This window comes from Stegodyphus dumicola, chromosome 3, assembly GCF_044657685.1.
Source record: "Stegodyphus dumicola isolate Sdum_Otavi_A_Nest chromosome 3, ASM4465768v1".
Lineage (NCBI taxonomy): Eukaryota > Metazoa > Arthropoda > Arachnida > Araneae > Eresidae > Stegodyphus > Stegodyphus dumicola.
Genome location: NC_140770.1, coordinates 91,239,402 through 91,267,249, shown reverse-complemented (window position 1 = coordinate 91,267,249; position 27,848 = coordinate 91,239,402). Strand labels below are relative to the sequence as shown.

At 31.1% G+C, this 27,848-nt stretch overlaps 1 protein-coding gene across 3 annotated transcripts in view; it reads right to left on the bottom strand.

Moving 5' to 3' along the window:
* shtd (anaphase promoting complex subunit 1) overlaps positions 1 to 27,848 on the bottom strand; it is a 221,328-nt gene that overhangs the window by 161,831 nt on the left and 31,649 nt on the right. For all 3 annotated transcript variants that reach the window (XM_085813065.1, XM_085813067.1, XM_085813066.1), the window contains exons 6-9: positions 25,317 to 25,399; positions 18,371 to 18,608; positions 9,299 to 9,546; positions 398 to 574 (exon numbers count right to left, since the gene is read on the bottom strand). In XM_085813065.1, coding sequence (XP_085669191.1) covers positions 398 to 574; positions 9,299 to 9,546; positions 18,371 to 18,608; positions 25,317 to 25,399 — 746 coding nt within the window. The remainder of the gene's footprint in view (positions 1 to 397; positions 575 to 9,298; positions 9,547 to 18,370; positions 18,609 to 25,316; positions 25,400 to 27,848) is intronic.

Here is a 27,848-nt window from a genome sequence, read left to right as displayed (position 1 = left end):
CAGGCACCCCAAAATGTTGCAGTTCTGGAGCAACAACTGGGGAATGCCTGGAGATTGTAGGATGAGATTAAAAATCTTTATCATTCCTTACCTCAATCTTTACATGCAAGCATCACTGCCAGGGAGATTTTCACCAGTTACTGATTTGAATATTCCATTTGATAGGTTCTATAACCTTGAACTTTCAAAAATTTCATTATCTGAATATTGAGCTTTATTTTTAAAAAAAAATCACTTTCTTTATGGTCCCCTTCCCCCCATATGAACGTATAACTGTTTAAAAGTTAGAGATCTTAATATCTAAAATGAACAGATTAAAATTTTTTAAACAATAGTTGCTTTAATAGAACACACGACCTAATTAAACAAGTAATTACATAGCCCATTAATTATTTACCTGTGACTTTCAGACCATTCATGATCAAAACAAATGTCAGGAGCTAGTGGTTCCATAAATTTACAAGTATTATTATTTGTCATAGGAGAAAGTGGGCTTCTATGACTTATGGCACTAAGTGGTGTGAAATTCTGAGAATGAGAGGCACTACTGTTGCATGATGGGGGATGGGAACGGCTAGAAAAAAATTTAAGATTAAACAAAATTTGGATATTTTTGTTGATGTACATTACAACACATTTAATATCATTGAAATATCATTTAAAGCAGAGACCAAAAAGTAATAAGATTAGAAAATGATATTTAAAAAAGAAAAAAAAACTATTTACTATGCTGAAAAATCTGTCAAAAATTACATATTTATTGATTTCATTATTCTGTTGTTTTTCAGATGAAAAGTATTCTTTTTTAATGAAAAATTTTAATCAGTACCAAATTTTGAATCTTTAACAAATATGACTTGCTTCACCTTTCTCAACACCCTTCCAAAAATTATTCTGATAAAATCCCATATTATTATATTATTCACATAAATTATTCCTAATTAATTATTTAAAAAAGTTACTATTATAAATGAATGATATGTTTTTAGGTAGACACCCTATTTATTCTATAAAGTAAAATAAAATCCATTTCAAAATGTAAGTAAAAGAGCTCTTGTATATTTAAGATACTTTGAGCTATCCGAATTAGTATATACTGGATCCACACAAAGAACCACAGCAATTAACATGAAAAACAAGTGAAGGATGTGAATATTCTAATCACAAATATTAAACATGTTCTAATATCACATCATCAACCTAAAGATGCTGAGGGGGGGGAAAAAAAAGAGCTTAAATAAATGAAGCATGGCAGTCAACAAGAAAGAACAAATGGAAGTTGTAAATAATCACAAATAGCAAACATTTTGTAGCATCCCAGCATCAAAATAAATTGAATAAAATTAAGATATTGAAAAAACAAAAACAAATGGTATCCACAAATACAGCAATAAAGCTAGACAGACACATTCAATGAGTTACAGGGGAAAACAAAAACAAAAACAAAAACAAAAGATTTTATTATAAAAATAATAAGAAGATTGTGGCTGAAGATGAATTTTTCCAATTATTGAAAATATAGACAGCTGAACTTGATTCAGATATTTTCAGAAAATAATAATACTTGGAACTTTCAAAATTTGGATACACATACACAACATACACTGGCTTCCAAAAGTTATGCATGTAATGGTAAAATCAAAAAAATGGAAAAGTAAAACTTTGATTAATACCAAATTGCACATGATGATAGCAAATGTGTATATTTATGAAAAAAAAAACACATATTATGGACAAAGATGAAAATAATGTTTAATTTTCATGAATTATATGATGACATTATATTCGAGTCATTGAAAAATTAATGTTTAAAGCTAAAAAATGAAATTGACATTAATAAGGTATGTGACATTCATATAAACTTTACAACATTTACTCCAATGAAGTGATCACAATCGCAGATTGTGCAACTCAAGCTAATAGACAAAAGACAGTTTCAAACTGTCTAAGACAGCCTGGAGAAGATAAACATGCAGAGATAATATGTCTGAGGACATCCTAAAGATTTTCAATGGCATTAAGGGAATACAATGGCCCCAAGAATATGATGTCATACAAGAAATACTCTAAAGGCACTCATGAAGATAAGCATTATTATCCAAAAGGATAAAATCATTACCAATTGCTCCATTGTAGGAACTCAAAACAGGATCTACAATTCCATCCCAAAATATACAGCTGTCACAGAAACATCTTTAAGGATGTGCAGCAAGGTGCAACACCTTATTGAAATTCCACCCCACACCTTTATGTTCGCATTTGTGAATGCATGATGTGTGATGAGTTCTGGGCCTGATTCCACATGCTTTGTTATCTCGAAAGTCTTACACAATTATCACCTAGATTCCAGGACAAATCTGGACTTCTCTGTAAACAAGACATAGCATTAATCTGAGAGAGTCCAACTGAGATGTTATGATACCACTTTAATCTTGCCTCTTTGGTTCATGGTTAGTGGAACATAAACACTTAGTAGTAAGGAGTACTATCCCTTCATGAGAAGTTTTCAGCTCACAGTACTGGCAGATATTGTCTTACAAGTGACACTGCAATCATAGATGTAATAGTTATGGAGATCTCCCATCAAATCCACTAAACTGCTATAGCAATATACTGACCTTAAAAAGGAATGGTAACCCTTGGCCGTGTGGGCAGAGGTCTCCAAACAACTGGCTGACTTGTTTGGAATTGTTTCCAAATTCAATAACTTATTGAATGATCAATGTCAGAGGTGTTTATGGGACCCCAAAAAGTCCCCTGAAACTTTTACGGACTTATTACTGACATTTTGGAGTTTTGAGAAGGGGGGGAGAGAAATGAAAAATTACAATTATGAAGTATTGAATGACCTAATCATAAAAGTTCAATGAATTACTTTTTTTGCAAAATTAATAACCATAAATTTTCAAACATATAAACTACTACATTTTATGTAAATATTTTAAATTACCTGAATTAATTCTTTAAAAAAAAATTATCTAATTTCTGCTGCTTTTTTTTATTTTCTAATGTTTGTGGCCTTGTCTTTCTTTTGTGGTGAACTTCATAATTGCAGGAAGGTTGACTTTTATTTTCCTCATTTACAGTTGAAGAAATTTCCCCGAGAACTGCACATGCAGAGGTAGAAGCAGTTTGTTTTTCTGCTAATGTAGAAGGTTTTTCAGAGACTTTTATAGCTGACTCATCTGAAATAAATGTTTTTAAGTCCTCTTGATATGTTCTCCCACTTCTGCTCATATTCAGTAAGATATCTTTGTGAATTGGATCAGTCATTGGATTTTTTGAGCCATATTTTTCACATGAGGTTTCTTTAGAAGCCATTAAATCATATTTAATAGTCTGCACTGCATCTAGGGAATCAATCTTAAGAGAGGTTCTATAGTCAGTGACAAGTGTATCCGTTAAGTTGAATGCACTTTCCACTAATGGGCCATGGAAGCAGCTAAGGCAGGCTTTGACCAATTTAGCCAATGTAGGATACTTATAATCATTTGTGAAATCATCTTTTAAATTAAAAACTTTAGACCATTATTTATCAATTGTACACTTGACTTGATTTCCACTTTCATCAGATGTGTAGAGCATTTCTTTGGTGATATCAATATCACTCTGGTATAACCTTATTTCAGCTTCTACTTTTGACTTTTCATTATCACTAAAAATATGGGACATAAAAGATGATAATTTTTTAAAAGCTAATATTGTACTGGTTTTACCTCTTAGCTCTGGATCTAATGCTGTAAAAGTAATTAGATATGAATTTTTAAGGGGTAATTTCTGTTTCATATGCTGTGCTGTATTAGTATAAGCTTTCATCAGAGAAATTTGGAATTCTTTTGCTATTGGATGATTTTTTGATAATTTCTTCAGGAGAGTGGAAGCTTCTGCACCAGTAAATATTACTTTGCTAGGTAGATGGAATTCTGGATTTGTGACATCAACCTTTAATAAATCATTATAAGATGTGCACTCTATATTTTCTGGCTGCATAAAAAAAAAGAGAAAAATTTTGCCATCAATTTATAAATACTGGAATGTATTAAATGAAGCATTGGTTTTTTTTGTTTCAAATAATTTAATATATGTGTTAAACTCTGGTAATACTGCTGAATATAATGCCATATGCAATAAAGTTTTGTTTTGCATAACAAATAACCCATTTAGTATTCTTTTTTTCCAAGCTAAAGCATCCTTTGTGAGTTGTTGGGAATGCAAGCAAGAATACACCCCTTCAACAATTTTTTAACACAATATGCTTGTCCAATTTAAATACAATATGCTTGTCCAGCAACATTTATTTTCTTGCACCATGTGCCGATGGTATCCCCATTACCATCTTTCCGTTCAATCCAATTCCACCTAAATGCATTCCGGACACCTTCTTCTAATTGTATAATATCACTATTTATATCGAGAAATTTCATAGTGAAATTCTCTTGCGTACATAAATAAAAAAATATTTCAATAAACGAAACGAAAAATTTACACGTGCATCAATAAATGAAATGAAAATTTTACACAGCGGAGAAAAAAAATTTGAGAAGCGATCAATGACAAATAGCTAATACGGCGAAAAATCCCCCTTCTCTAGTTATTGGCGCCATGCCAGGAGAGATAAGACCTCTGAACCTAGAGTCACGTGATCGCACATCTGGTCGAACGAAGTCTCTCCCTGTATTTTCTGCCGCGCCTACTTGCCGAAAAGAATCCAGAAGAGAATGTCCGAGAACCGGGGGAATGAATCATAACTCGCAATAAGGAAAGAACAAAAAAGAAGTTTTTTCCCCCTTTTCACGCATTATCACTGCCTTTGGAGAAAGAAAGGAAAAGTTTTCACCACACACACTGACTTTGCATTTTCTGCTTTCAAAGCAAACAAAATTACCCAGATCAAAATAAATAATTCATTATTATTCCTACTTCCTTTTGAACGACGATCCCCGGAATTTCCGGGTATTGAAGTTTAAAATCCCCGGAATTCCGGGGTTTCTCTGAAGCACAAACACCCCTGCAATGTCAAAGAAAAGAGCAACATCTTTGATTCAACTATTCTGCTTCAATACATCCAGCAGCATGCCAGTGCTCAGTATCTGTTATTCCTCTTCCATCAGCCACAAAAACAGAAATATGATAAAAAAATTATCCTAAAAAGGTTATAAATACTTTGTATTAGCATGCAAATGAACCTAATTAAACCCTTCAGAATGGTGATATCTTCAATGACTGCCTAATAAGCATATGTTCGGACAGTCAATTGCAATTGATTGTAACATATAATATTCCTGCAATTTGCAGCTATAGCAATTTTCAGCCACTCAAATTCAGCTACACTTTGAAAAATTACTAATTTGCATTGAATGCTTAACTTCTGGAAGTTTGTGTACTTACGAATATAGTCTAATCCAAAAACTATTCTGAAACTGTTTCATGCAGAATCAGAATTGTCATGAAATAAACAAAATTGGTTTTGAAAACTTTGAACAATTACTTCTGAGCAACTTTTATAACCTAAACCTTATCTGGCACTTATCTGCACCCCTCTGAAAATTCAACAACTCAAACTAATAGACAAAAGGCAACAGTCAATTTGAAAATGGTTGGATACTAAGAATTCCATAAAAGAGTAATGAATCAACAAACAACAAAAATAAAAGGAAATATCCATAATAAAACACTATCTTTTTCAGAAAATCCTTATGTATTGTTTTGGCACTGTTGTTTTACCCATCTACATAGCAATCTGTTTCCAATTAAAAAACATCAGAATATTTCACAAATTTGGCATTGCACACAAATTTAGATTTACAAAATTCAATCCTTTAAGAAGTGCAAGTTCACAGAATGTCAATTTTTGCATTCTCTACTGTTAAGCAAAATGCCATATTTCTGAAGAAATGTAACACTTTCTTTTTCATCAGCTGGCAAATTCAACAGTCTCATTATTGAATATTTGATTACTTACAAGAAAAAAAAAAATGTACTCAGTGCCAAACAAACACTAATCAGAAAAATTACCACTGTAACCAATCCTTTAATATAAACTGTTGGACTAATTGTAACAACAAGAGTGTCCTATGGTGAGTAGCCAGAGAAGGACCTCAGTAAAAGCCAAATAATTAACCTGATAGGCTGTATCAGACTCTTTCTCTGTAATTTTCTTAAAGTTAAGAGTAATGTCCATGTGTAACTTAAACCCTGTTAATAAATAATTGTTACACTATAAAGGACTCTTCTATGACCCTATCCAAAACCTATCCAATACCACCAAATTTGAAAGTGGAAATCAGCACTTGACAGCACACACGTGCATACCCAGATAACCACATAAATATATTTGGGCAATGTTAAACCGCCCATTTCGGTGACATAGTGCAGTGCCTTATAAATACTTTTCATGAGATTCGGATAATCAGAAAGAACACAATATTTTAGTTTTTAAACTTCACTGCTGAACATGGAAATATTCTGTATTTACTACAATTTTACTTTAAAATGAATGAATCATCTCTACATTTTAACTAAATATTTTTTAATTCTTTCACATTTCCAGCATTCTTTTCTTTTTTTTTTTTTTTTTTTTTTTTTTTTTTTTTTACTTTTTCAATGCAAGTGCATTTTTTATAGCTTTCCCAGCTGCAGTAACCAATGATATTTCTTTTCCATCTGACTGCAAAATATTGCATCAACTGTCACAATTGCTTCTGGTTATATAGAATGAAGTTGATTCACAGCTCCAGCATATATATGTGAGATATTCCGGCTGTAATCCTCCAAGCAAAATTGTAGGTAAAAGTCTCAGTGTAGATTTAAAAGCTTTCAAATACAATTAGATAGCTCTTAAAAGCTATTGAAGTCATTATGATTCAACAAAAATTTCAACATCCCATATCTACTGAAGCAATGAATACCTTCTACTAGAAATGAAATAGTATGAAGATAATGATTTCACATCCTTTAGAATCATGACCGAACATAAAATGCAGCAGAAACATTTGAAAAACTACTGTTTATTTACTCTGCTTTCAGAATGCATGATGTGAGCAAATTAAACTACATGATTAGATGCTTTAATGATAAATTCAGAGCAAAGCATTTCAGTTTTAAAAGCATATGTGTTCATTCTATGTTTTTGTTTTTGAATATGAGCATTATGAACTAAAAATATTAAAATAATATTAACACATCTCAGATCGGAAACAGTGATAGTCCAGAATAAAAAGAGCCAATGGTTCTGAACGTTTTTTTACCCAGTCACCTCTTGCACAATTGCTAGACAATATTAAAAAAAAAAAAAAAGAAGAAGAAGAAGAACCTTTAAAAACTCAAAAAATAGACATGCAGTTTTTTTATTTGGATTTTTCTAACATGTTTTTGTAAATTAAACAAGAAAAACTGTAAAAAATGTTAATAAACACCAAAACTTTAATAAAAGTAGTTTTTTTTTTTTTTTTTTTTTTTTAAATTCAGAAACTAAATACTTAACAGGTAAAAGTGCTGACCACATCCCCCCTGAAACAACGAAATTCCTCCATGGTGGAGAATCCCTGGAATAAGCAACCAAAGCAAAAGATTGTAATTTCAATTCCATGACCAATACTGTGTATATTTTGCAAATTAATGGAATGCTGTGTTTTATAACACAATATATTTTTTATAACTCTATCTAAATTTGAAAACACATTTACAAGATTCTGATAAAGATTTTATCATTCATTTATTAAATGCCAATCACTTATAAACTGGAATCTTTTATCTCTGTAGAAATGACAGATAAATTAGTTAATCCCTTATCTATAATAATATGTGTTTTCAAATCAATAACATTTGGAAAATACTAAGGTGGAAAGAGCCCAATGGTTTTCTCTGCACACTACACTTGACAAAAATACTGAAAATGACAGTCACCTACAGAGTGTCAAAATGTATATATTGTTTTCACATAGTTTTATTACATCAATAAACAGTATACAATTATAATATGGAAAATAAATGAAAGGTCTCATCTATGTGAATTGGTGACACTGAGTTTTTGGCCCTAGATGTGATCTGAAAATTAAATTCAAATTATAGAAACTGGAAATTAATTTCTAATATTAAAAAAAAAGTTAGAAATATATTAATAAAATTAACAACAAATTGAAAAGAACTATTAAAAAATCTCTTTATATACATATCTTATAAAATATATTATATAAAATCTCTTATTTAAATGAGATACTGTGCAGAAGACTTGGCAAAATTTTTGTCAGAATGAGGAAATTTAATGCCTTAAAATTATGACAACTAAGTAATTTTAGACTTATAATACATGCCATAATTTTGAAAATAAAAAACAAGATTAAAAGTTAACAATCATAAAAAGTAGATTCAGAGGTTGCTTCTTAATAACAGTTATTTAAAAGAAGAAAACCCTATTTTGAATATGCTTACAGCAATTTACATTATAAAGCCACATTGATTTATTAAAATAACAAAAAATGTCTAAGCTGGTATTGTAACTAAAAACCTTTCTTCATCTTCCTTTCTACCTAAAGATATTAATAAAAAGTAATATATTTACACCTAAACTTAACCAAAGACTTAAAATATTATCACATTAAAATATCAAGAAAAGACATGAAAATATGAAATCAGTGGCACACACATCCTGTTTGAAAGCAGTTAATCCTACTTGAAAATGTATTTTGATATCTACTTCAGAGAACACTATTTAATGATGAAATTCCAAATAAATTAGCATTTCTAAATAACAATTAATATTTTAGATAAACTGCTTAAAATAGCAGTTAGGTAGCATTTCATCATAATTTAAGTAGCCTATGTTACAAATCTATAAATCAAATATGCACTCAAATTCTTAAAGATATTAATTGAAAAACTCAAAATTATGATTGAAAACAATTGTACTACATCTAAATTTTAAATCAAAACTGCAGATTCTACTAAAACAATCTAATTATAATAAATTAGATAAATTTAATTGCAAATTATTTAAATTTACAGAATTTTTAATGGGTTTAATTTCTTCAACAGGTAACAAATAATCAGATTAATTATAATTGATCAGAATCAAATAAATTGGTCTGCTTTTTTATTTTTAAGAAAGAAAAGCACAGCATACTGCAAAGAAAAAATTGCGATATGTAATTTTTTGAAGGGAAAAATATAACAAAAAGGTAATAAACATAAAATAAAATACCTTGCTTAAAACCAGAAAAATTATATATGTTTCAAAAATATTAATATAAACAATGCTTATTAAATATTAATATTCCAGAGTATAAAGTTAACTAATTACCTCAATGTGGCCATATGAGTAAGACCAGAAGCAGATGGGCTCATAGAACGAGAACCTGCTGGTGAATTAACACAACTGGATGGGAAGCTCCGAAAGGGAGAATGAGTGCTATGCCCAGGAGTATGATGTGAAAGATTCAACTTAGAATGACTACTTTTAGATGAATACGATGAAGCTCTAGTAACAGGAGTATGAACAGGATTATTCTGTGAATCTATTTGAATTTTAGAACAAGCAAATTCAGCTTCCTATATTTGGGAAACAGAAAAATAATTTCAATACTTTAAAATTCATTCTATAAAAATAATAGTAAAAATTTAAAGTTACATTAGCATAACTTGATATTCGAAGTGTGCTTTATAAACTTCCACTATTCGTGTAAAATAATTCTTACTGATTTTTCACCTCCCTTTTAAAAGTAATTTGAGAACATACAGTAATGTATCTGGAATACTATTACTTGCAGTTTCTTAGTGAATATCTAGTAAAGTTTTGTACATAAACATCTAATAAATTCTTCAAAGATCATTTCTCACAACCTGTCAGTGTACTCAAACTATCCCAAACAATTAATCTATTTGAACAAATTAAAATTTGGATAAGTTTTATCAGGGAAAAAAATTATGCCATAGCGTAAAGAAAAGCATAGAAAACCCTGATCCATTAGTGTAACTAAGGCCCAGATTCTTTTTTTCTTTTTTTTTTTTTTTTTTTTTTTTTTGAAAGAAATTCTCAATCGTTGCACGCTAAAATAGTTAAAAATGAGCAATTTGATGGAGACCTCGAGGAGATGAAATCTAGAGTAACACGTGTAGAAACAGTCTTTTCATAAAAACTTACAAGTTATTTTTAAAATTTAAAAGCTTATTGAATAAAATCTCACATTCGCTATCATTTGATCATGAAAAAGAAAATCATTTCTAGCATTTCAATATGAGAAAATAATTAGGCTATATCTATTTGGGGGAAAAAGCACATTCTTCCATACTGAATTTAACTAAATAAGCATGCTTAGCATTTAGGCAATAGAAACAGATCCACCAGCAAGAGAATTCCTCCATGGTCACTTAGATATGGCACAAAGTTCGATATCCGGATCCATCAGGACTTCACCGATTCCAGATTTGAGATTTTTCTGGATATTATATCATTACTTTAAATCTAGAGATGATATGAAGAACTTATAAAATTAAAAATAAAAAATCATGGCTTATGAAATCATGAGGCATTTATGACCTTAAGTTAATCATAATTTACAAAAAAAAAAGCTCATTATTTATTTGTTTGCTTTATTAAAAATTTCCTTCAATATAAGTTATTTAAATTACTTAGTTTTTTGTGCTAATACTTTCTTTTTAATTCTACAAATAGACATAATTTCTTATTCAGTTACAATGTTTCATTGTTTAAGTCCTGTAATTGCTCTGTCGAGAATTCCTGCTAAATTACCAATAAAAATTTTTTTTGCTCTCAAGAACCTGTCGTTTTCTTCACAATGGATATGTGATAGTTTCTGGATTTAGATCCATACTAGAGATTTGCCATCTGTTAGTTGACTGAGATTGGGACATTGTCATCACAATGAAAAAACTTCTGATATACCATCTTCATTTACTACTTCTTCACAATTCTGCAATTTTTCACTCATTTTATTAGTTGGAAAATTTACTTTTTGTACATGATATATGAAAACTGTCAAATTCATAGATATCACCATCAAGTTTAAATACCACTATATACTAGTAACGATGCATGATGAGATTGGCAACTAAAGACATGTTCTGCTAAATTTTGTTTTCTTTTTAATGCCGAAGTTAAGTCTGAAGTACGATGTTATTCATTATGCTTAATTCCTGAACATGCTCAAGGCTTATCTGATTCCCAAATAAATAAATTCTCACATATATTTAAGGCTTATAGAGAGGCAGTTTTAGACATTTTGCAGTCCAGTGCAGTCTCAGTGGGTCTTAAATTCTACTGCCAAGTACCTCCCTAAATTCTAAAGATTTTGCCATCTCTTAATTCTCAATTCACACAGCTCTAAATGTTATCTTTTGGTCTATGAGAACCATTTACAAAATCTATTTTTTGCATATGGAAAGAAATGTCTGTTAAATTCCGCCTCATCAACACACTCAACACTTTTCAGCACAGTTACATGAATCCTCTAATCATTTCCAAGCATGTCAACATAAAAGGTTACTATGCTCTTTCACAGTCAATTACTAATATATATTTAAAAAAATATATAATCTGCTTAGACATTGCTCAATGATTTTTTTCTCAAGCTGCCAAATATTGATAGTCACAAACTGATGAAAGCAAAAAATCTGATATGGACACCACGGTTTACTGTATAGCTTATTAAATTATACATTTTTTGCTGCATTTAGTTTAAGTATATTCCCTTGAATTTAATTAGAGCTATATTTCTCATTCAATCAATTCAGTTCTCACTTCACAGCAAGGCAAAGATACATAAAAACTCAAAACATTTTAATGAAAACAGTAAAACACAGAGAAATCTAAAACACCAAATATAGTTAAAACAGTTAAAAAAGCAATTTTTACAACTAAAATTACAATTTCTAGACAAAAACAAGCAATTTGACCAATGAGTAGGAAGACAAAATTTGCGGTGCACAAAATTGAAACTTTTTGTCATATTGGGCAAAAAGACACCAAAGTTGGTGCCCTAATTGATTTAATTCACTGTTTTACTAAGAGTAATGTTACTACTATGTAAATAAATGGCCGCATCATTACGCTTAGCAGTGCCATGTAATACTTTTGAACTATTGAGAATTCCAAAACTACTGCATGCAGATAGGCATAAGAACCTTAACAAAAACATACAAATAACATCATTTAGTCATTTTTAAACCAAAAAAATGTGCAATTCCCCAACATTTAAGAAACTGAGCTCAGTGAACCAGAAACAGAGTGGCATAATATATTATATATATATATACAGGGTGTCTCAGTGCCACGTTTCAGAACTTCTAGAATTCTAGGAGGGGTAAGATACACCTCAATGACTCGGTATCATACAACAATGCAGGGTCTAAAATGCTTTCCCAATACGGTAGATGGAGTTGCACGAAAGTTCCCAGAGTTCTTGCAGGGAATCGTCATTTTGCATAAGGATGCAGATTTAGTAGGATGAACAAATTATATGAATGTGGAGTTAGCTGATATGCATTTGGCATATGGAGCTACAGACTGTAGTGAGCCAGTTGTACAGCTCTTGTACGTAGAACGATATCCTATAAGGCACACACCCAGCCATAATTTTTTTTTTCATGGCTGCACTGGTGGTTTGCTGAAACAGGTTCCTTTCAAAGAGCTGCAATGAATCGGGCACAATCAGCACGGACTCCAAACATTGAACAGAATACGCTACATCAGGTACAGGGAACTTGAGTATGTGAAGTGTAGTGCACACAGTTGAAGTTCCTCATTCCAGCATCTGAAGGATTCTAAGAGAAAACAAAATGCATCCATACCATGTGCAGCATATTCAGGCACTTCAATCAAGTGATTATGCACCTCGTATTGCTTTTGCACAATAGTATCTTGAAAACTGTGTTACAGATTATTGTTTCCCTGCCAATGTGTTGTTCACCAATCAGGCATCCTTCACAAAGAAAGGAATATTCAATGCAGGTAACTGCCATCTCCTGGCAGTACAGAACCCTCATGCAACACAATGTCGTACAGTGCAGAGTCAGTTTTCAGTTAAAGTTTGGGCGGGCATTGTGGGAAATCACCTTATCAGACCTTACCTGTTACCTTTTCATCTAACTGGTTTTAACTATTTTATCATTCTGCAGCAAGTCATGCCACAACATTTAGATGACAAACAGATTTCTGCTTCGATGCAACAGACAATGTGGTTCCAACACAATGAGAGCCCCCCCACATTTCAATGTTCGTACGCACCTAGACGTCAGATTTGGCCAACAGTGGATTGAAGGTGGAGCTCCACTGCATTCACCTGCTCGACCATCGGACCCATCATGTCTTAATTTCTTTTTATGAAGGCAAATGAAGACACTGGTTTATGACACCTCGCTGACAATGCCGAGGAGGTGGCCACACGAATCATGGTAGCTGCTGGGAAAATTAGAGATATGCCTGGAATATTCCAGCATATTCAGAATTTCAAGCACCATAGATGTGAGGCATGCACTGAAGTTGGTGGACAAAACTTTGAACACTAGCTTTGACTCAAGCTACTTATGTTCACGTAAATTTATTATTAAAACAAATATTAACATACCTGCTGTATTTTAATTTCCGATGTTTCTGTGTACACCAACGAGTCAGGAAAGCATTTCCAACCCTGCACTGCTATATGATTCTGAATCATTGGGGTGCACCCTTCCGCTGCTACAAGTTCTAAACGAACCATGCATCATACGTATTCTATGTGTCAGAGACACGAGGCCTGCATAATAGTCCTGGGTCGAAATTTCAAACACCTTCTTTAATGATGATCGTTGTCTGTTTTTGTTCTTATTTGTTAGTTTCTGCTGTACTAAACATAATAAAACATGTTTTGTCACACTGTTTGTGTCCTTGAATTTTTGTGCTTTGTGTCGTCACTACTGTGCCAAGAAAGTGTTCCTGACAATGCACTGCTATGTGATTTTCCATCATCGAAGTGTACTAATAGACGAGGTGTACTGAAGAATCAGTATGAAAGTTTTTTATTTGTGCCAAAGTGAAATTAAAAGCCAGGATACTCCATATTTTATTCTAGAATAATATCAAGTGTGCATACATAAAGAACATACAAAAACACACACACAAAAAAAAAAAGGTTGCTGGTGGTCTGGAGACTTGGATGGTGGACTTTGTACTGTATCTAGCATTTGGTATTTGCATCTTGCCAAGCTAATTCAAATGATCATACTTATTATTGAGATGTCACAATGAAAAATTACTGCATTAATCGATGTTTCCACCTTGTTACAACTACAGTTAGTGCTCCATACCTACTGCAGAATATGACAGGAAGATTTAAGAAATACATTCATAATTTCAATAACTTTACAGCATTCAAACTTCACAAATTCATAAACACAATGTAAAACATGGATGATTCATCTTTCATGGTGCATTTTAATATGAAGCATTTTTAATACCATTAATATATATGCTGCTTGACACAAGAAGTCATGCATAATAGTATTTAATGATTCCTGTCTGTAAAATGTATATGCATCAGTGAGCAATTGTATTGATGCTGATCATTTTCACGCAGTTTGTTTCAGCAGCACCGATTTTATGGGATCTTCAGCCAGAACAGCAAAAATTACATTCAGTACCTACCTTTTTTTTTTTTTTTTTTTTTTTTTTTTTTACCTAAATTTTATCAAAAGTAAAATATACTGAATGGCCGTATGATTTAGCTTAATATTCTGTTTTATGACAGATGCTAGTTATTTCTTCCAAAGAGTACCTTTATCTGAAAAGGCTTTTTGATACATTTTTATACATATGCTTTTATGATTGGATTTATATACATTTAATACCTTTTATATAAAAGTATTCTAACTTCAACAAATGTGAATGTATATCAATAAAAATGAATTCATTTCATGCTGAATGTGGCTGATTTATTCCTGGACCACAAAAGTCAAATTCAAATAATTCCCCTCAGGAATAATGCTTTTTATCTTCTTAGATCCCATTTACATACATATATTCAAATGATTCAAACACATGTATTGTTTGTTCACGGTCAATCCTGCTGACCAATACAGTACAATAAAGTTTGTTTGGTTTATTTGGTTATAGCAGAATTGGGAACCTTTTTACCATGGGAGGCCACATTTAAATTAGGTGATAAGGGAGGACGCATAAGTTGATATACCTAAAAATGGACTTTCGTGAAATTATTATAGTTTTTTGTTTAGTTTTATCAATTTATTTCAATAGCTAGAAATAATGCAAAAAACATGAAGTCATTTATTAAAATAGTTTACAATATAAAATATTTTTGTATTCACATAAGGTTGATAACATATTATAATGTTAATCTTTAATATTTTTTTAATAAACAACTACATATATTTAAATACTACTTCAAATAAAAATAATAAAGTAGAACTATTTTTTAGATTATAAAGAAAACCAATGAAAAAATAATAATAAAATTAAGATACAAAAAAAAAAAAAAAAAACATAGAAACAGTATGTAAAATAATGTTAAAATCCGATGGAAAACTTAATTTAGTGGGATATTTGCATTTGTTCCTTGTCTGAAAATGCATGAATATTTGGATCACACTTCCTAGCATGTTGCCTTAGTAGATCATCTAAATGAGCATCTGTAATTTGCATTCTTAAAATAGTTTTAATTTTGTCCATGAGAGAAAACGTTGAGTCGCAGCAGTAAGTACTTCCAAAGGAGGAAAGTAAATGGTGTGCATGCTGTTGTAAGCATGCATATTCAACAGCATTCTTCCAGATTTCTACGGGATTTCTATAGATTTCTATGTGTCAAAAAGAGATTTGAAGATACTATCTTCCTGCAACTCAAACAAGTCCATTTGTAGTTCTGTAGGAGCTTTGGATATATCTATTAAATGTGGTTCAAGCCAGTTTCATACCAGAACGTGCTCATCAAAATCTGAAAATCTAGTATATTCTTCTATTAAAAAATCCAAGAATCTACATATTCATCAAATGTTTTATTTTTATATTTTTGCTCATTCAACATTTTTGCTAGCTCTAAAATGTGTTCTGCAGATACATCTAAGCATGAGAGCAATGTTTTGAAAAATGTTATTTTTTTCAAAATGCTTGAATCTTTTGCAACATTTCACATATATGCTTCATTTTACCTTGCATGTGAATATTTAAATTGTTTTGCCATAATATCAAACAAAAATGCAATGTTTCTGGAAAATGCTTCATCTAACAGATCACACGCTTTTTTCTGTTCTTGATAAAAGTTTAAAATTCGTCGTCATGAAGCTAAAAGTTTTATCAAAACCTGTCCTGCTGATAGCCAGCAAACCTTGCAATAATACAGTAGATCAAACTGTACGTTTCCTTGTCCAAATTTAGCAGCTGCCAAAATTCATGATTATGTATTGCATTTACACGAATATAGTTGACAACTGAAATAGTTCTATCCAGAGTGTCTTGCAAAATGATTGCAAACAGATTTTGCTGTTGCAAAATGCAGTAAAATTATATAAATCTTTTTTTACCTCTCATAGGTGTGGCATTGGTGCAGACACTGACTAAATTACTGACATTTAATTCTAATCGATGGTATATTTCTCTGAAGTTTTCGAAAATGTCAACTCCGCAAGTTCTTCCAGTTAGTGTAAGCTAATGCAAGAAGTTCTTCGTAACACTGAAAATCTTTAGGTATGGCACGAATAAAAAATAAAATGTGCCAAGTCAGTTTGATCAATGCCTTCATCTAAAGCAATTAAAAAATAAACATCTTCATTATGTATAATTGTACCAAGATGCTCTGTTACATTTTCAGCTAATTCGTGCTGTGGAGTTCTTGAATGAAGCAACTTTTTGTATGTATCAACTTTTTCTGTATATAACATGTCTACTGGTTTAACAATACATTCTATAATTATTCTATGTTCTTCAATTCTTCACTAAATGGTCTGCCTCTTTTTCCAAGTATATGTGCTATTTTTTTTAAGTAACAGCAACTGCAGTGGTATTTTTCTTTACAAAAGCATTAAAAGATGCCTATTAATGATGCTTTTCATTTTTCAATTTTTGAACTGCAGCTTGTCGAGATTCACCTTCTAAATTGAAATATTTATTTTCTTTATGAGTCAAATAGTGTTTATTTGCATACGCTTTTTTAAAGTCAAAACTGTACTGCACAATAAATAGTTCATTTTTATCTTTCACAGAAGTAAAGAAATAATCTAACTCTCATTCTACATTAAATGTTCCATTTTTCTTCATTTAATTTTCATATCTTACAATTTTACATGATGCAGAAAAAATTAATATCAAATAGTACCTTTAACAAACCGTATACTTACTAAAAATACAATAAAACCATGCATTGGTAAAATCTCAGAATAAGTAAAACAATACCTAGATTTTCACAATTGTTGACAGCAATACATGACAAGACTGTTACAAGCATGCACAAACAACTACAAATAACCAACTCCGCAATGTACAGGGGAATGCTCAGGGGTGCGAGGCAGAGGAAGAAAAGTAGGCACTGTCTGTCTCTCAGAACAGCCACCGTCACGGTGTCTGGTGGGTGGTGGCTGCTATAGCAACAGGATTAGTGTATTTCAGGTAGAATACATCTTTGAACCTATTCATGTTCAAAGATCACTATCACTATACAGTGTTATCAGATACACTTTCTGTGTCATTCTTCTAGAATTGGGTTCATACCTGTCTTATTCAGAACACAGGTAAAGGCAAAAGAAAGTAAAGATGCTTTCCTTTAAGGATACAATGTGCTTTTAATATCCTAAACAGAACTGATTTTAATTTTTTTTTCATTTACACATGCAAAAAATCCTGGAAAAAATATGAAAATATATATATATGTTCCAACTGATGATATACATAGATTCATTCTATATAATTTTCATAATAACTTTAAAGATTCATTATTAGAGTGTAAAATAATATTAAGTGTATAGTGCAGTTGGACTGGACTAAATGTTTTGTTCATTATATGTGGAAGTTCATTACAAGCCAGGTTCATTATACAAGAGTTTGACTTCATATACTTTTGCAGGACGAATACGACAGTATTAATTATTTCTGTTCAGTTTCAGAATACATACATAAAATAATAATTCAGAACCTTGCAACAAAAATTTGAATCAGATATCAATGCAACATAAAATAAGAAGCATAAGAAATTCCAGATCTTTTGGGGTTTCAAAATTAAAAAATTATGTGTTTAAAGAATACAGTTAGCTATGGTGAAAAATGTATAATGTTATAAGAAAATATAATGATGCCAACCATAAACATGGATTTATACATGTAATGCAAAAAAGTAATAAGGAAATCTCAAAATATTAACTTAATCAAATTATATACCTCAAATGTTGTAGTCCGCAACTTCCACACAGAATGAAAGCCTTTTTTATTATATGTCATTATAAGTGATGGATTCAAATTACAGAATATAATTTCTTCTGACGGATCACAAAAGTATTTCAGTTGTGGAGTTGATTGTGGATTTGTTGATGTACTCACTGATCGTTTAACGACAGGTGCTATATCATCAAGAGGATGCATCATGCTGAATATCACAGGTAAGCTATCTGGTTGATTGCTAAAATTAAAAACATAATATGAATTACAAAATCATACATAAATAATAATAAAAAAAAAATCTGAAGGGTTTCAGATTTTAAATTACGTCATAAGGGGCATTTTTTTAATGTTTTGTGTGTTACCTTTATTTATTAAATATCATGTTCTTTGCACTTAAACCATAAAATTCAGTTCAACAGCAATGTCACAAAATAATTTTAAAATGAGTATATCTTTAGAATTTCTGATACGCAGTTCCGCGCACTGGAGATAAAAGAAGATCTGGAGATAAAAGGAGATCGCCGAAGTCCCAACGAGTCCAGACCTCGGACTTTGTACTGTATATATATATATATATATGATACGGAATGTATTTTTTCAGTTAAACTTCTACCCAATAACTTTAGTAATTCATGAATAAAATCGAAATGGAGCCAACAGATTTCCCGCGAAATCGATAACAGACCCTCTGTAGAAATAAACTCATAATCCCGATATCCCATACATATAGTATGTGCAAAAGAGAATAAACTCCGTAGAAGGTGATAAAAAATTAATTTATGGCTTAATTGAAACAAACACAGAAATTAAGCTAAGTAAAACCGTGTAAAAACAAATTGAAATGATGAAACGAAACTTAATTTTCATGTGAATTTTCAGCGCTGACTCTCCCATTCTAGAAATTTCAATTTGTTTTAGACAAAGACCACATTTAAGGATTGCCATCCATCAATATCCAGTCTTTGTAATCAGCTTGACGAAGCCACAGTTTATTGAAAATGCACTTTTCAGGCATCTCGTTCCTATTGGCGTCGGAAGGGTTGTGGCCTTCCAGGTTGGGATTGCTCTAATTTTGGCAAATATTTTCAGAATCCCCGCCCCCTTTTTTTTTTCTCGAGCACCTTCATCATCACTTTCGCCTCTTAAAGAACTTCTGGCTTCACGCTTTCGTCACAATCTGCCTAAATTTATGGATAACACCTGTTTCGAAAGATTGGGTGAATAGCCAATCAGACACAGATACTTTCGTTCGGGTAGCTAATTTTTTTTTTTTTTTTTTTTTTTTTTATCATTTGCAACGCAAATCCGCCAACAGATTGGTTAAGAGCCGTGTAATTTTAACTCCATATTCATGAGAAATTGTAATTCACACTTAGAATGGCAATCATTAGAAATGATAAGAAATGTCAAATGAGCAAAATTAAGGACCGTTTATTCATTTTGGCCAAAATTAAGGACTTTTAAGGACCAAAAATCATTTTTGAAAAAATTAAGGACTTTTAAGGACCGTACGAACCCTGGATTACGTCATTCAAAATTGGATGGCTCAAGTTACCGTTTTATCACAGTTCAATAAACATACATACATTTATGCAGATTCTTCCTTATTTAATTTCGTCAAATATAATACAGGGTGAGAGTATTTGGTGGCAACAATTTGAAAAGTGATATAGCCTCTTAAAGTTTTCAACGCAAAATCGCAAAATGAAAACAATAGTCCTTCAGGGACAAAGCCCCTTTGGACTAAAAAAATACATAAATCAAAAATTAAAAATCAAAAATTGCATGTTAAATAAATTCTTAATTTTTTAGGATTAGTTTGCAAATTTAATTCTCATACTCTTATAGGTTAAAACATCTTAAAAGCTTATCCTTTATATCTTAATACATGCATAAATTTGAATCGCTTGAAAAATTAAATTTTATCTTATCCTACACTATGTTTTAATTTACAACAATAAAACAATTTGTGTGCTTATGCATACAGATGGAATCTCAGAGCTATGAAATTTGACATGTTTTTCAAGCAAGAGTTCATAAGCACCTCAAATCAATTTTTTCAAAAGTCATCTTGGCTTAATTTATAATTTAATAAAACTAATTTCATAGTTTTTTTTTTCATACATATCTATTTTTTAACATTTTATATAATCAACAAACAGATCATTGCGCTATCAGATAAATGAGAAAATAAGTCTATTCTGAATTTCTAGCTTATTTTATCAATTTCTGGCAATTTTTCTGTTGATTTTTTGTACTTTTATAATTATATCTTTAACAGTATCAAAATATCCAGGTCACATACTCTCTTCAATTTTCACAGAATATTAAAATTAGTCCTCTGTGCATTTTCAAAACAATTTTTAAAAAAAAAATAGCAATTAGACATCTCCCTTTCCTTTTGTTGATAATACCTTGTCTGCCTTATCTGTTATTCAGTCACTCTCTGGATGCACATTCATCGCCTGTGGAGTACATTCAAGATCTCCAGGCACATTTTGAAGTGATGTACAGTTTTGCTTGAGAACGAATTGACTTGGCGATGTAGAAGAAAAAGACCCAACATGATACAACAGTTATAGGATATTGAGTCAACAAAGGTGACAAAATATGATTATGGGAATTCGACTTGAAGGAAAGTACTTTCTCCTATTAAAATCATGGTCCTACTTGTACATAAATTTGTAAATTTATGCATTCATTTGATTTGTTTTACGTTATTCACTGAAACTATTATCTTAGCATTACAGTGATTTCTTTTAGTCATAAATATGGCTTCCTGTCCAGGTATTGCACTGCCAGAGATGTGCAGTCCTTGGGAAGGGAGCAATGTTATGAATTTTTGTATGTAAGTAAGAAATTTTAGCGAAGTTTTCTTTAAAATTGTAGTATTTTTTAATAATGTAACATAAAATGCTTGAAAGAGAAAATGCTGTGCTGGAAAAATAAATTACAGGAGGCAAGTTTATTTTAACATTGAGTAAATGGCTATCTCGTTAATTTGGCGAGATATGCTGGCAATGGTTTTAGTGACTAATTTTTGTTGCCAAATTTAGAAATATAGCGCCAAAAGTTGCTACACTTGGTGACATTTCGGTCTAGTCCCTTTACAATTGTAACTGAATAACTGTTTATCCCTATATATAACTACAACCAGAATGGCATATGAAATCTGGCTCTCATATGCCTTCCAGTAACTTCGAGAAGTAGGAGGTACTAAAGGTTTTTTGACAGTCAAGGAAAAGTTACTTATGATTAAGATAGCATCAGTTTTTCAGCTGTTAGTTCAGAGCCAAAGTTGGAGTATTGAGATATCCATGAGATCTTTGCCTTTCAGATGCACTTAGCATTTAACATTCACAGCAGTTTGAAATCTAACTATTGATGGTGCTCTGTGATACAGAGGAGAGCTTTACCAAGTATTTTTATGGAAAGTTTTAAAAGTGTAAAGTGTTTCTGATAGTAAAAGTAAATCTTATAAAACTTACGAATTCGTACTTGAATAACTATATTCATAATATATGAAAAGCTATTTTATAAATTTATTAAATTCTAAAGTTTGTTATTCTAAAGTTTAAAGTTTCCCCCCACACACAAGAGTAAATTTTTAGCTTCAGCATTTTATCATCCATTATTTTACCAAACTTCATTTTAGATGCAATAAAATTATTTGCAGATTACAAAATTGTATTAAATGTATTAAATCTACCAGAGATATATTTAAGCATCAAAATTTACTAGAAGATTTTTATCTTCTTTTCAGAGTGAAGCAAAGGCAACAAATAAAGTTGATTCTGAAGATATGTCATGTCCAAAGATTTTTGTGGCACTAACAGCACAGTAAATTTATTAAACAATCTGCTGTTTACATTTAAAAAGGCTGCTTGTATTACCATAAAAGACTATTCCCCCCCCCAAATCAAAATTTTTATGTAAACATAAGATTTAGATTAAAATTTAAACTAATTTAAATTTAAATTTTAACAAACACGTATAAAAGTAAAAAAGTAAATTTAAAGCCAGATTTTTTTAAAAAATTAATTTTTTTTTAATTTAATTTTTTTTTAAAAAGTTTAATTTAATACTTTACTTGCTTGTTTCTCAAAAGACTTCATTAGTATTTTCCTTTAGAACTTTAATTCTTAAATGCTAATTTTTAAGGGTACCACTTTATTGGTATTTCTTTTTGGACATTCTTCACTTTTTACTTTTGGTTTTGACGTTTACCCTTGCCTGCATGAATGATGAAACACGAATTGAATGATTGGAGAGTTAGGTTTGGAGGCAACTTCCCCTTGATAAGTCTGCCTCCTGCCTGCTCAACAGTCATTCACTTATGCATTTTTAAAAAAATTGTTTAGATTAATTTTAATTTGCTAAATTAGTGAATTTATTTTCATTGATTGGTTTTGCACTTGATTTGCTTATGCTTCTGAATTTAAATGATATTGTAGATTAGTTCGAGAATTAAATCTTTTATAAGTTTACACATTTTTTTTAATGTTTTTTTTAAATTTTTTTTGGCTTTAAATTTGTTTTTTAATTTTGGCTTTAAATTTACTTTTTTACTTTTATACGTGTTTGTTAAAATTTAAATTTAAATTAGTTTAAATTTAAATTTCCTTCCTTGTAGCAATGGCGCAAAGAATTATTTAATTGAATTTGTATTTAAATTCAATTAAATTAAATTAAATTTCTTATTAAACAGATTTAGATTAAAGACATTTTTAAACGTCAAATTGTGATTTGTTAAAATCTGAATTCTAATCATTAGTAATATAATGCATCATGACTGTTATTACATTTATTTTAAATTATTATTACTTTTGTTACATTTTTCATGATATTATAACTTAAAATTCTTGTAAAATAATTTCAAAAATTTTAAATGTTGATCTTTTCTGTAGACATAATGCTAATTTCCTATCTGTCAAAGTTGTAACATTTGCACCTGTAATTTTTTCATCCCTTCTGCCAAAAAGTAAAAATAAATTTAGTTTAACTAATGAATGAAGATCTATATGTTCAGAAAGAAACTGAGGTTTTTTCCTGAAATGGTTTCAGGTGAGTATCTCATTTTTTAGTTTAGAAATCACACATAAATTATGTTGATGGTACATGGAACATGGAAAGTACATGGAAACTATCTGCCTACAGGAAAGTATTCCTTTAGGTACGACTTTTCTAAAGAAAAATGGCTACCATTTATGTTGCACGCAGAAAAATTCACAAAAACCAACCCAGCCTGTTTGCCTGGGTTGGACTCAAAGATTTTTTTTTTTTTTTTTCCTGAAATGGCTGAGAGAGAAAGGACATAAAATTCTACTCTTCAGGCCACGCCAAAAATAAACCTTTACAAGCCTTCTCTTTTAATTACCTATCGTATTTGTATTATGATAAAAAGTTGCATCAATGTAAACTCTGCAGTGTTCTATTTTTTCATACAGTCTTGATTACTTAATTGTCATACTGTGAACATACACTAAATCTTTGATTGCATGAACTTCAGTTTGTCGAAATGTTTGATGGAATGATTGTCAGAAGTTGAAATTCAAAGGTAATACAAACTGAATATTGAAACATACTATATACAAACTGGTAATGATTCAAAGTTGAATTTTTAATGAAAATTTAAAAAAATATAATATGAAGTAAAAATATTTGCATGAAAAAAGAAACAAAGTCTTTTTTTAATAGGTGCAGAAAGAAAAGTGAAAAGTTTAACATAAACAGAAAAGTTCACAAAGTGAAAAAACTGCAGCCAAAATTTTTCTTGAATTACTCGACATTTCTAAGGAAATTTTACAAAATTTGTCTTTTATGCATAATTTGACTAGTAGAATCAAATTATCTAAAGAAAAAGTCTGATCTTGGGTCAAAAATAAAAAAATGCAAGTTGAATTTCGTCAATCACCTGAGAAGAACAGAAAATAAAAAACTAACCCCCCTTTTTTTTGAGTCAGTGTATATATATTATGAAATACATATTTTACATTTCATTATGTTTTCATCCCCAAAATCAATCAACAAACCTATTTGCAAATGAAGCTTGTTTCTTTTGGTAGAGTAAATCAAAACAGTTGTTTCCTTTAGTCACTTTGCAGCTAACTACTGTATTCCTGCACAAATTTAGTCAAAGTTTCTTCCACTGCAAGCAAATCTGACAAGCACATATTTTAAAATTAAGACAAAAAAATGTAATGATTTCACTAATAAAACCACTGAAGCTTGGAATACAAGAAAAATAATGAGTACAATGCTAGTTAATTGTGATGCACTTGATTGTCTAAACAACTGTAATCAGCAAGGTTGGCATAGAATTGCAGGAATCTAAAAATTTGGCAACTTATGCTATGGTGGTTATGATAGTAAGAAGTATCTTCATTTCAACATAATCGAAAATTCAAACTTTAATTAAAATAAGATAGCTGCAATAACAATAGCCTGCAAAAAATAATAAACTGAGTCAAATTAGAAAGTTAAGGAAGAATGCAATTTACTATGCTAACAGAACTTAAGTTCCTTGCAATCTAATTCTTTTTACTTTCCCTGGTGTTATGCCAATAAAATAAACCCAAAATGAGCAACAAACAAATATATTTTTGGGCTTCAGTTATGATTTAACTCAGATAGAAAAATCAGAATTCTATTCACAACCACTCAAGGACTGAAAGTGTGGTTGTGGCTAAAGACAATACTACGTCAATTAAGGATTTCCTAGTTAGCAGGGGAGAAAAAATGCTTTTAAAGTACATCTGCTTTTTCTTCTGTATACTTTCCATTCCTAAATTTTGTAAAGAAATTAAAAAAAAAAAAAAACTGGTAGTTTAGAAATTTGGGTATTTGACCATTCCACAGTACGGTATTACTTACATATGTATTAATATTTTAAAATTTATTATGCACAGAGATATGATGAAATGAATTTTGTTTACATGAAACATACGTTTTTGAGCCACTCTGGAATCCTTCAGTAGTAGTATTTCTTTCAAATATTATTCCATATTTAGATGACCAAGCTCTATTAACCTAAAATGAAAATATGATGCTTCAACATGTTTAACCATTTTAAGATTTGCATAAATTTTCACTAAATATACATTGACACATTTTTGTCTGGAGAGGTTGAATATTATACATGCAAGTTGAAATTCAAATAATTTCTGACATAAATTCCCTTTACAAAATGGCCTTTTTAAACCATACTTTAAAGAAACTATTTTTCAAAGTTCAGAATTTTAATTTGATAATTTGAATTTGTGTAGGCACATGAGTTCAAATTCTTATCAGATAAAAACCTAACATAAATTATTTTACTTTTAATATAATAATACTTTTTTAGAATAATATTATGCAATTTCTTAAAGGGTACTGACCTGCAAAATGAATAAACTTTTTAATTTTAAAAAAATTGTTAAATCACAAAAATAAGAAAAATAAATAAATAAATTTTCTATTACTATTTTAATTCTAAAATTTACAGGGATATTCTAAATTAATATACTTAAAATATTTTTTATTTAAAGTTAATGTAATGAAAATCTAGATTATTGCATGCACATTGACAGTTTCTTAAATATTTTCCATGCTATCTGATTCTTATACATCCTCTTTGTTTTTACAAATGCATGTCTGTATAAATATGCTTGTATACATATACACTCTTTTGCAAAAAAATCAAAGCACCAAGGAGGACTTTTGTGATCATGATGAAATTTGGTATGCAAAAACATCTTGATCGAACATGCAACTGATCAAAGTTTCAAGGCAAATAAACGGGAATTGCGATCATAGCACGCATTTCTAGTGCGCAATTCGCAAAATATAAAACCAGTAACAGAGGCAGAAAATTTTTGTTGTTGTTGTTGTTGTCATTGTAATTCCGTAAAGAAGCGACTAAAGATGCCATTACAATGATATCGAAGACCTTACAGACAACTAAATGACTTCGAATGTGGTCGCATTGTAGGGTTGCATGAAGCTGGGTGGTCATACCGAGGAATAGACTGCCACCTGCAGCGTACAGACACTGCTGTGCAAAGATGTTGGCAGCAATGGTTGCTACAAGGAAATTGCCAACGAAATGAAGGCTCTGGAAAGCCAAGGAGCACAAATGCGAGGCAAGATAGGATGATTGTGCGCCATGCCCGAACCACCCCAACGGTATCATTGTCAACTATTCAATGCACTACATCCACGTCTATACCTCGCGTGGTACCATCCACCATCTCACGGCGCTTGTCTGAGGCTGGGTTACGCCCACAGAGGCCTTTAAGACATTTGGCCTTTGACTCCACAACATCGGTGGAGTCGTCTGGAGTGGTGTCGCAACTGATCATCATGGCTGCCATCATATAGTGTTCAGCGATGAATCCCGCTTCCCTCTTGAAGAAGATGACCACCGAGTTCGTGTCTGGAGAGGGCGGGGCCAGTGGTCCCAAATAGCCTTTGCATACAGCATATGCCATAACCAAATGGCATACAGCATTAACCCCTGGTGTGATGGTGTGGGGTGCTATTTCTTATGACAGCTTATGACAGCAGGTCATCTTTAGTCATCCTCCGTACATCTTTAACAGCTCAAAGATTTGTTGATACCATCCTGCGGGTGGTTGCATTACTCTTCATGGCACATCATCCTGGGGCCATTTTCCAACAAGATAATGCCAGGCCATGTACCGCTCGCATATCTCTGAACTGTCTCTATGTGGTTGATACTCTTCCTTGGGCAGCAAGGTCACCAGACCTTTCACCAATCGAGCATGTCTGGGACATAGTAGTCCGCCAGATTCGGGCACTAGAAAATATCGCAGATCTGGAGTGACAACTGATGAATGCCTGGCAGAATGTGTCACAGGATAACATTAGGAACCTCTACAACTCCTTACCTCGACGAATTCAAGCATGCATTACTGCCAAGGGCGGTTCAACCAACTACTAACGTGAACACTCAATGGGTGATTGTGAGCCATGAACAGGTACTAGAACCTTGATTTTTTAATCATTTTATTATCTGTGTATGAGCTATACACATATTCAATTTCATCAAAAACAACCATTTCCTTTATGGTGCTTCGATTTTTTTTGCAGAAGAGTGTATATAAGCAATATTTTCAACAAATTTAATTTTGGATATAATTTTTTCTCAATTACTAAATGGCAAGATAACACCTTGTATTTAAAATTTGAAAGATGATATGCAATACTTGAATACAATATTATTTTGTTGCACCTCTCCATCTTCTAGGATTAGCATGCATGTCAGTTTTATTATTGTAGATTCTTACAAAGGAAAAATGACTACTGTATTAAAGATTATACAACTGGTCATACGTCTACTAAAGAGTAAACAACAGATCAGATACATTACATTGCAATATCAACTCACTGAAAAGTAATTATTAAAGCCAATAAAGAAAGTAATGTATCTAATTCACTACTTGTTATTTAAAAACATTTTTTTAAATCAGAACTATTT